Source organism: Ceratotherium simum, chromosome 16 (genome assembly GCF_057802395.1).
Source record: "Ceratotherium simum simum isolate JZ-2026a chromosome 16, ASM5780239v1, whole genome shotgun sequence".
Lineage (NCBI taxonomy): Eukaryota > Metazoa > Chordata > Mammalia > Perissodactyla > Rhinocerotidae > Ceratotherium > Ceratotherium simum.
The window spans coordinates 48,538,197-48,548,618 of NC_141915.1; the positions used below are offsets into that span (position 1 = coordinate 48,538,197).

The following is a 10,422-nucleotide window of genomic DNA, read 5'->3' on the forward strand; positions in this document are numbered from 1 at the left end:
GTTCAGAAAGGTTAGGTGATTTGCCTGAAGACACATAGCTGACAAGTGGCAGAGTCTAGACTCAAACCCAGAGTGACTTTAGTGCTGGCCATCTGATGCTGTTGCTTACACGTGGACTAGTGGGGGTTGGAAAGAATGAGCTGGGACGAGCACCCAGCCTCTCTCTGTCTTCCTGGGCCCACGAGGTGACAGAGAGGCTGACGGTAGGTAAGCTAGGGAGGCCGACAATTTTTAATTATTTGTTTTTTCTTCCAGGCTCTGGAGCTGGGTTTGAGTCCAGAAGCTTCTCTTGGCTTTTCCACTCTCAGGCAATGGCTAGGCCAGGAGCGGGGAGAGACACATAAACAGCATTTGCTGATCACCTCTGCCTCTGTGGGCTTGGCACGGCAGGAGGCACAGAAGGGCTGGTTACTGTGACAGTAGTGACCTTGCTTTAGGTCTGCAGTCCTCAGAGGTGGGGGAGGGGAGAGATTAGCGGGGAGGGGCATTAGCGCAGTGATGCTCATAAACGCCCAAAGAGCCAAGGAAGGTGCTGGGATTGGCTTTATGGAGGAGGCTGGCTTGAAGGATGGATAGAAGTGTAGGGGCGTGGGTAGAAGTGGGGGTGACAGAGAGGTCCTGATGTTCTGGGGGGAGCAGAAACGATAAATAATCATTCGTTATCAGAGGACTCTTCTGACCCGAGCACCTCTCTGGCTCCAGCACCCCAACAAGGGTGGCACCCCTGCTCCCTTCCTGGGTCCGGGGAAGTGGGAGGGCAGGTGGAGGAGGCGTGATGCGCAGGCCTGATACCCGGGATCTTCCAGAGGAGGCACTGTCTGCTGTGCAAAGACCCTAGAGCTTCACTCAGAGGGTCGTCTGGACCGCAGCCCCGTCCTGCTGCAGCAGAGACATCAGGGGGCCCTCGAAATGCAAAGGGGCAAGGATGTCTGGCCTCCGCCCGGATGGCCCCCGGCGATGGACAACCTTCAGGCCTCGCTCACAGCTCCCGAGCGCTGGAGGTTGGCAGCTAGGGTCCTCGTCTGGCTCCTGGCCCACACCCGGGAGCCTGGTGGGATACAGAGGCCAGGGGCAGTCCCGATTCCCCCCAGCGCGCTCTGAACAAGCACTCCATTTGAGGAACGCCTACTCTGTAGGTGTGTGCTGGGTACTTTCACGTTCGCGGCCTCATTATCCCATTTTCCAGACACATGAACAACTCAGAGAGGTTAAGTAACCTGCCCGAAGCTACACAGCTATCTGGCAAAACTGGGATTTGAACTCAAGTCTTCTTTCCCCAAACCTGGCCTCCTTCCTCTACCCCACGCCGCCTTTTCAACAGAGTCCATTCTAGTGTGAGAAATTGGCCCTTCTGTAAGGAGACACGGAATACATTTCTTCCAGGCCTCTGTATCAGAAGGAGCCAGGCTTCTCTTGAGCAATAATTTCCTTTTATTATATGTGCACCGTGAACCTTTTATCTGGTCATGTTCATTCTTTGTCCCAGAGCCCAGGAGGCTCAGAGACAAGCGTGTGGCCGGCCTCGAGCAGCGCAACCGGCCTTCACAGCAGGCATTTGGGCCCTAACCGAACTCAACCACCATCTTATTTTCCTACTTTTATTTTTACTTCCATCGCAGTCCCTCACCTATTTCGTTATTTATCTTGCCCCGTCCTTCCTTTCTTTCTTTTTCGGGCGGAGAAGAACTAAACAGTAAAATCACGTGATGTCATTTTCACAGCTTCGAAAAGTTTTTCACATGGAGAAGTTGATACGTTAGGAGGAACTGTCCTTCCTCTGGTACTGTGTCGACTTGCAGTTCAGAAAAGGTGATCTCATGCAGCACTTCCCAGAGCGCCCTGGGGGCGAAGAGCAAGAACTGTGGGGGGCTCGGGGGTGGACCTAGGCAGGCCCTGCTTGGCGCATCCCTGGGGGTTAGAACCAGTCTGTTCTCTTTTTGAAGCTGTTCCCAGGAGAGCCAGCCGTAAGCACACGCGCGTGCGCACATACACACGGGGAACGTCCTTGTCGGAGGACAGGGGCTGCTTCTCTGAGTGTGTTTGTGGGTTAACCCCCACCACGGAGGTGATGAGCTGTGGCAGAGAAAGGCCTGGAGGGCATGCGTTCCCTTCAATTATTGCTGCTTACCCTGAGCTGCGGGGGCTGCGTGTGGCCCAACCTTCCCCCAGGTACCCACCCAAGAGGAAGCCGTGCCAACACAGCCCTAATGGGGCAGCTCCCACACCCACTTCTGCTCCTGGCTCTGTTACTAACGAGCTGTGGGACCTTGAGTAAGTCACTTTGCCCCTCCAGGCTTGAGTTGCCTTTGCTTGCCGAGTGTAAGGATTGGGCCAGGTCAGCATTCTCATCCCCAGTGTGGACACACACACCGGCGTGTCCCAGGCAGGGGGAGCTGGGTCACCTGCGATTCATTACTCTTAGGAAAGGAATAGAACCCGGCACCAGTACACCTCCAGTCACCTAAAGCAGATGCCAGGTCACCCCATTAAGAGAGATGCTCCCCCCACTTGTGTTCCATGTGTTTTCTAGAAGGAAAGAGAAATGAGTGGCGTTCCTACTGGCTACCAGGACCTGGGTCTGTCCCAACTCCCACCTAAATGATGCTTCCCTTAGAGCAGGGGTTCTCTACCAGGGGGTGATTTTGATCCACCCACACACACCCAGGGACATCTGGCAACGTTTGGAGATATTTTTCGTTGTCACAACTTGGTGTTGGGTGGGGATGCTACTGGCTTCTAGTGGGTAGAAAAGCCAGAGATGCTGCTAAACATGCTACAACATACAGGTCAGCCCCCACAACAGTGAATGACCCGGCCCCAAATGTCAATCATCCTGACAGGCAGCTGATGATGACTCACAGCACTTGGGACTATTATGAGTGCCTGGGTTCTCCCGAGTTACGCTCCACGGTACTTCCCGGCACGACTTTTGGCTGTGGGGGTGGTGGGCAGTAGTGTCAAAACCTGGGAGCCCCCGTGGGTACATGCCTGACATCCTTTCCCAATCCTGCTCCTTCTTCCATCTTCCCCACTTGGACGTGGCACCATATCTCGCCAGCTGCCGTGGCCCCAAGTCCAAAGAGTCATCCTTGAGTCCTCATGCCCTCCTCCCTGTCCTTCCCTCCACTTCACCCCATCTCTGCTGCTGCTGCCATTTGGCCCCAGGACTCCAGTCTGGTACCTGCAAGAACGTCCAGACTGGTCTCCTGGTGGCCTCCCCTGCCTTCTGGAATCTCCATTCTCCACACGCAGCCTGAGGATCTTCTAAAAACGTAAATCTGATCACTTTAGCCCCCTGCTCCAAACCCCCTAACAGCCCTGATGCCACGTAAAATCAAGCACGACCCTGACCGTGACCACAAAGCCTCTCCTGGATCCCCAGGAAGTGATGGAGCCCCGCCCACCCCTCTGACCTCCTCCTCCTCGCACTCAGTCTCCTCCATCCTCATCAGGTTCTCTCCTGCCTCGGGGCCTCGGCTCGCCTTTTCCTCTTCCTGGAAGGACTTCCTCCAGTCCTTCTCTGACAGCTCTTTCCTGTGCCCTGGACCGACGGCACTCCTTCTCAGCTTCTCCCAGCACGGCCTCCTCCTCTGTTTTCGTTATGACACTGACAGTACCTGGAAGCGTCAGCTACCCCATTGGAATGTCAGCTCCAGGGGAGCAGGGGCCGTGTCTGTCCCGTCCACCGCTGAGACTCAGGGCCTCACGTCTCACACAGAGCAGGTACTCAGTGAGCATGCGTGGAATGAACGCATGCACAATGGATGAATGAATGAATAGAAGCATGCCCAGCAGGCAGGTGACTTTATCCCTCATGTGTGTGTCTCAGTAGAAAGAAAGGTTGAGAGCCACTGAACTAAGTAATTTCAAAGGCTCTTCCAGCTGGAGAAACCCCCTCTTCTTGTGTGCCCATGAGGAGGCCACAATGAACCTGGTTCAACTGAAGCTGTGGCGGGGGCTCTCTGAAGCTTGTGTGAGAGAAAGTCAGAGGTGGGAGGAATGTTCCAGATCAGCCAGGCCCCACTTTCAGATGAGGAGACAGAGGCCCACCAGGGTCTCTTCCACAGCTCCCGTTTGGCTGTGCTGTTCTTTGCCTCCCTTACCTCGGAGACCCCGGATCTGATGACTGGAGGTCTCTTCCTTTCTACTCTGCGCTTCTGTGACTAAGTCCTGGAAATCTCCAGAGTCTCGGCCATCTGAGGAGACTGACATGGGAGATTTATTTTAAAGAGCTGCTGGTTTCCTGCTGAGCCTTTCTGAAACCCTGAGATGGGGATCCTCCAAAGCCGGCTCTGTGGTGGGGCCATTAAGTCAGACCTCAGGCTGGGGTCCACCAAGACCTCCAGCTTCTCCTCACTAAGTCAGTGGGCTCTAGTTAAAAGGAGCTGGTTTTTCCTTACAAGAAGAGAGAAAGGAGTGAAGAACAGAGGAGGGTGAAGAGACAGAGAAGGGCATTAAGGGAAAGTAGACACAAGAAGGGACTGCCAGGGCCCCTTCCTGAATGATTAAAGAGTGCGCACCAGTTATGGAGCAGGGACAGGAAGGGAGGACACTCCTGTTACAGACTAAATGTTTGTGCTCCCCCTCTGCCCAATTCATATGTTGAAGCTCTAACCCCCAGTGTGATGGTCTTTGGAGGTGGAGCCTTTGAGAGGTGATGAGGTTTAGACGAGGTCATGAGGGTGGGGTCCTCATGATGGGATTAGCGCCCTTGTAAGAAGAGACCAGAGAGCTAGCTCTCTGCCACGTGAGGACACAGACAGAAGGCATCCATCTGCAAGCCAGGAAGCAGGCTTTCACCAGGAACTGAATCTGCCGGCACCTTGATCTTGGACTTCCAGTTTCCAGAACCGTGAGATATAAATGTTTGTTTAAGCCACTCGGTCTATCGTATTTTGTTATGGCAGCCTGAGCTAGGATAACCCCCTTACCTGCCCCTTGCCAAATCTGTGGGGTTCAGATAAAGGACATCCCCTGGCCGGTGGGTGGGAAGCCGGGCTCATGTGTCCAACCTCAGACGAGATCCGGACAGCAGAAGGCATGGGTCTCAGGAGCCGCGGCCATCCTGAGCCTCATTTCCAACACCTACTAAAGGCAGATAATTAATATTTACCTTGAAGTGTTGTTGGCAATTACATGAACTAATATAAGTCCTGCACAGAGGTCTTCAATCAGTGCGGGCTGTTATTATTAAGACTAGAGGGAAAAGGCGGGCCCGCGGGCGAGGTGACGAGCTGGCGCAGTGGGGAGGGAGGCCTGCTCTGGGTGCTGTCACCCACCCGGGCCTGATTGGACAGGCTGCCTGTGGATTACTGCGAGAGACAATGAAAGCAAACACAGACAGGAAAGGTTCCCAGCCCAGCGCCTGGCCTGGAGCGGGTGGGGAAAGGATGCTGTTTGGATCAGAACCTCTCTGAATGGCCCCACGTTGGGAGTGTGGTTTAAGGCAGAGCCGCCCAGCTGGGTTCCAGGTGTGCTGGAAGAGTGAGCCATCCCCCCACCTCTGGGCACCTGGGCAGGGCCTGGGGCAGTGGGAGCCTCTGGGGTTGTCACACGGCTGTCCTCTCCCTCCCCCAGCCCAGGGAGCAGTACTCATAGTTTCCTCTTTTCTGTGTGCCATGCTGTGAATAAAATCTGGGTGTACTGGGATGACAGATGCTGCTGGTGAAGGAGGTGAGCATGACTGGGACAAAGGACCCTCTTATTCTCAGGATCCAGAATCTCTCCACACCTTCCTTTGCCAGTGCCCAGGACAGAGCTGGCACAAAACAGGACAGGGCCACCTCTGGCATCAAGGCTGCCATTTTTAGGCTCTGACAAAGCTGCGAGTGTGCTGGGGGCAGCTTCATCTATGAGTGACATGGGGGACACGTGCGGGGCGGGTGCTGCTGAGGCCGAGCTTTGCCAGGACCATTTATTCTGGGCCCAGAGCCCTCCTGATGGCAGCACAGTGACTGGGTCTCTTGTGGACCCTGGCCTCCTGCAGCCCCAGTGAAGGCTCCGGAGCTAACAGTGGGCGCAGGGGCCTTGGCACGCTGTCACGAGCTGCTGCCCTCTGGGCCCAGAGTCTCCCCTTCTCCCAGGTGTTTTCACGAGGCCTTCTGTCCTAGCACATAGCGCATGCTCCACAATGCTGTTTACATTCTACACTTTGCCCAGTTGCAAAATGCATCAGAGACCGAATAAAGGTTGGCTGGTGATACCTTTGACCAAAAAGTCCACAAAGATTTATTACTCCTTTCCTATGTCCTCAGCCTTGGGCTAAGCGTCTCCAAAGATACAAAGAAAGAAGGAGTGGGGGTCTCGGGAAGGGAGGGAGCAGATGGTTGATTGTGGTGGGGACAGGCTAGTCCAGAACATGGTGGAAGAAGAGAGACCGAGAGACAGAAACACGGAGGGTAGGGGAGGGGAGGGGAGGGGAGGGAGTGTGTTATGCAATTTGTGTATCAGTTGTACATCCTCATTTCTAAATGCCTTCATGCTGCCGCCAGCCCAACCTCAGAGCTGGGTTCCACCAGGCAGTCAAGTACCTGGCTTCTATTTTTAATGGCAACCCAGAAGCTGTTTGGGAAAGGACAGGATGACACGGTGGGAAGAGCTTTGTAGTGAGACAAAGGCTCAAATCTGGCCCTGCAGCCTCCTACCCGGGTGCCTCTGGGCAAGTCCCTTACCCTCTCTGAGCCTCTGTTCCCTGTCTGCAGATGGAGGTGATGGCAGTGCCCCCTCAAGGCTGTTGTGAGTATGCCATGCGGTAACATGCACAAGGCTCTGTGCACTTGAGCATTTTGACACTTGTCCAATAGAAGGGCAGAGCGGGGAGACCCGGCTTTGGGGGGCAGAACGAGGCTGGGGCGACGTCAGCCCTGGTGAGGCTGGGAGAAGCAGTCTTCTGCACACAGTCCTGCCAGTCTGTGCGGACACCTTAAGTCCACAGAGGGCTGGGCTCTCCTGGCCGGGCAACATCATTTATGGGAAACAACCAGGAAACTGAATCTGCTATTTGCCAGTTGCCAGCAAACCCTTCAGAGTCCCCCCCATCACAACCAGTGCTTTATTAGCCGCCTGCTGCAGTATTTCTTCCGTTTCAGCTCAGAGGTTTGATCTTTTCTTTTTTTTCATGTAATGCTTTGGGGCACTTTGCTAGAGAACAGGTGGAAATAATGCATTTTACACACAAAAGCCAACAGTGAGGTGACCATGCCCCCAGGGAGCGGCCTGGGGTTAATGTGCTGTCTGGGTCTCAGGTGGAGGCATCATAGATGTCAGATAGTTGTCGACTCTGCGATGTGCTTTTATGAGATAAGCTGGCAGTTTCCACCCAGGTTGAGGGACTGTCACGATGATTCTAGCCACAGCAAGGAATCCTGAACCAGCTCTCCCAGCCCTGAGTTGGTCTGAGGATCTTCCGGCCCTTGGATATGGCTTGGTTTGGCCCTCAGGACCCCTGAGCTCTGGGGGATGACAGAGGCAGCCTAGTTTTTTCAGTGAAGTCCCCCAGATGGCAATTCCCCACCCTCCCTCTGCCAGCGGAGCCAGCTGCCCAGATAAGCTTGGGGCTCTCTTGATGAACACTGAGTGCAAGCGGCTAGAGGCAGCTGGCAAGATGCTAAGTGCAGCATCAATCCTAATTAGGATGAGGAATTAATAAAGGAGGCATTCGAGCCACTCTGCAGAGGCCAGGCTTGCCGGCATGGAGGAGTTAGTTCCAATTTCCACTGGGAAACTGGAAGGCCCTGGCTCCACGGGTGCCTCTGGGTGGTGACCATGGCATGATCTACTGTGCCCCGCGGACAGCACCCAGTGGGGCCTGTGAGGTAGAACAGGGGGCGCCGCAGCCCCTGCTCCGCGTCTAACTCAGGTGCCATGGCAGGTAGTGACGTGGGCACATTATCCAGATGAGAGGAGTAGGTGTTCGTGATCTGAGCAATTGCAGACAAAAATGATGTTTTTCAAAAGAAAAGAGGAGGGTGTGATCGTGGGCCCGCTGATCTTTTGTGTGGCTGTTTCCCAAACTATTGACTGCACATTCCTGCTCCTCGAAGACTCCACTTAGCCCTGGCATTCATCTCCAAACTGCAAAGGGCAAAGCAGCCTAATTTGGGAGAGCATGTAGGGGGGCAGAGGGGGGCAGGATTCCAGATGAGAACGGGCATCTTCCCCCACCTAGGGAAAAGGGAAAGGGGGCAAGTTCGACCTCACCAAGCCGACCCAGTTTACAAAGCCTCTTTTTAGATGACTCCAAATGCGGCCAGAAAAGGGCCATCTTTTTAAGAGCTCCCTACCAACCTCCACCGAGATCCGACCACGCTGAACTATTTGCAGGGGCTGTAACTGCGGTAAGGAAGGCTAGGTGTGTGGGAGAACTTCCTGAACAACTGAGCGGCGGAGTTCACACGAGAAAAGGCTACAGAAAAAGAAAGAGCAAACTCTGTCCAAGGATTTTTGAAAGGAAGGCTCCGCCAACTCCCTCCATCCTGTCTCTAATCTGAAAGCTAAGACCAAGAGGAAGACCTGTCCACAACTGGGCTGGGACCAGACGGCCCCTCTACGGCCACCTGTTAGTTCAAGCTCCGCAGCGGGGCGGGCAAGAGGCGCATTTCGCCATTCGCGGCGTCCGGGCCCCTCCCCCGGAGACAGCGGTCCCCACAGGCCCAGGGCACCCAATCCCGGCCCCTAGAGGTATTCCAACCTTGCAACCCCTACCACTCGGCCTCCTTGAGTAACCGGGGGTCGCAGCGCCCCGCCCCGAGGGGGCGGCCACGCCCCCTTTCAGGCCTTTCTAGATCCGCGGGTCGCCCCTGCGCCCCTAGTTCCCTGCCCAGGTCTCCCGCAGCCTCCCCGGTGGGGGACCACGACGCAGGGCGCGCTGCCCCAGTCGGGGACGAGGGGAGACTCAGTGTCGCTCCCCTCCCCACCCAGCAGGGAGGAGCGGGCCGGTGGTCCCGTGGAGGAGTAGGCGCCGGACCAGGGTCTCGTGGCGTCAGGCTTGGGCCAGACCCGCTCGGAACCCAGGCCCCACCGCACCCCCCCTTTGGCCCGGGCCTGGAGCTCGAGCGGAGCGGCCCCGGCACTCCCCGCCCCCGGCCGGCCCCGCCCCAGGATGGCCAGTTCCCATAGCAATCGCACAGACACCGGTTGCCAAGCAACCTCTCCCCCTCCTGCCTCCCCTCCTCTGCCGTCCGCTCCCCCCAACCCCAGCCTCCTCCCGCCCCCTTGCCAGCCTCCACCTCCCCCGGGGGCGCCGGCGCGCCCCTCGGGATCGCTCCGGTCTCCGGCTGCGCGCGCGCGCGTGTGAGTTTCGGTGTGTTTCATTGTGTCTGTGTGCGAGGGGGTGTGCGCGTGCGAGTGGAGAGTTTGTGGGATCGGTGTGTTGGGGGGCCCCTAGCCGGGAGGGACCCCGAGCTGGTGCACAGCTGGTTGCAAGAGGACCCGCCCGCCGGCTCTGGCTCCTTTGTGTCTCGCGCGGAGCCAGCGCCGCGCCCACCCCCTTTCCGGCCGGCGCCCGGGCGCGGTGTTTGTGCGTGCGTGTGTGTGTGTGTGTGTGTGTGTGTGTGGTGTGTCGGGGTTGGGGGGTGCCGGGGCCGGCCGTACCTTCGATGCAGCATACCCGCCACAGCCCGGAGTGGGTGAGGTCGCCGCGGGCGCGGCGGGGTGGGGGCCCGTCGTCCATGGTCAGGTTGGTGCCGTTGCAGATGTGCGCGCTGGAGTAGAGCCAGTAGTCGGTACCGATGGCGATGGCCATGAGCGAGAAGGCGGCGAAGGCTCCGGCCGTGGTCAGCAGCATCTGCAGCCCGCGGTCGCATCGCACCATGGTGGGCGCCTCATAGTCCGCCGCCCGCCGGCCCGGCCCGCCGCGCCCGCCCGCCCTCCTCCCTCCGCGCGCCGCTCCGGGGGCGCCCGGGCTAGGGGGCCGAGGGCCGGGGGGCGGCGCCGCGCAGCGCGCTGCGACCCCGCGCCCCGGGCGTGCCTGCGCTCCGGCCGCGCCGGGGCTCAAACTCCGAGGCGCGGCGGCGACTGAGGGCTGCGCGGGCCGCCCGGCGGGCTGGCGGCGGCGGCCGGGGCTCCTCCCTCTCGGCCCGCCCTCCTCGCTCGGCCCGCGCCTCCGCCCCGCGCCCTCCGCGCCGCCGCCCGCCGCCGCCGCGCTCCGGGCCCGCGCCCCGCTCCTTTCGGCGCCGCCCCTCGCGCCTCGTCCTCCCCCTCTTCCCCGGGGTTGCGCTCCCCTCTCGTCCTCTCTCCCCCCAGCCCGGATTTTCTCTTCCCTCCCCTCCCCTCCTCTCTTCTCTCCGCGCTCGCGCGCTCTCTCCTCCTCTCCCAGGGTTCATTCACATTATTAGAGCGAAGGGAGCCGAGGCACGGGTTCCCCAGGAGGACTGAAGGGAAACCACGTTTCCAGCCACCTCACTTACCCAACCCAGGACACTC

The 10,422-nt window shown here is 58.0% G+C and overlaps 1 protein-coding gene across 1 annotated transcript in view; it reads right to left on the reverse strand.

The window, feature by feature from the left end:
- The window catches only part of CACNG4 (calcium voltage-gated channel auxiliary subunit gamma 4), a 61,680-nt gene extending 51,711 nt beyond the window's left edge, over positions 1-9,969 (reverse strand). The window contains exon 1 of the mRNA XM_004432676.3: positions 9,592-9,969. Within this exon, the coding sequence (XP_004432733.2) occupies positions 9,592-9,811 (220 nt within the window). The 5' untranslated portion in view covers positions 9,812-9,969. The remainder of the gene's footprint in view (positions 1-9,591) is intronic.
- Between the last annotated feature and the right edge of the window lie 453 nt (positions 9,970-10,422).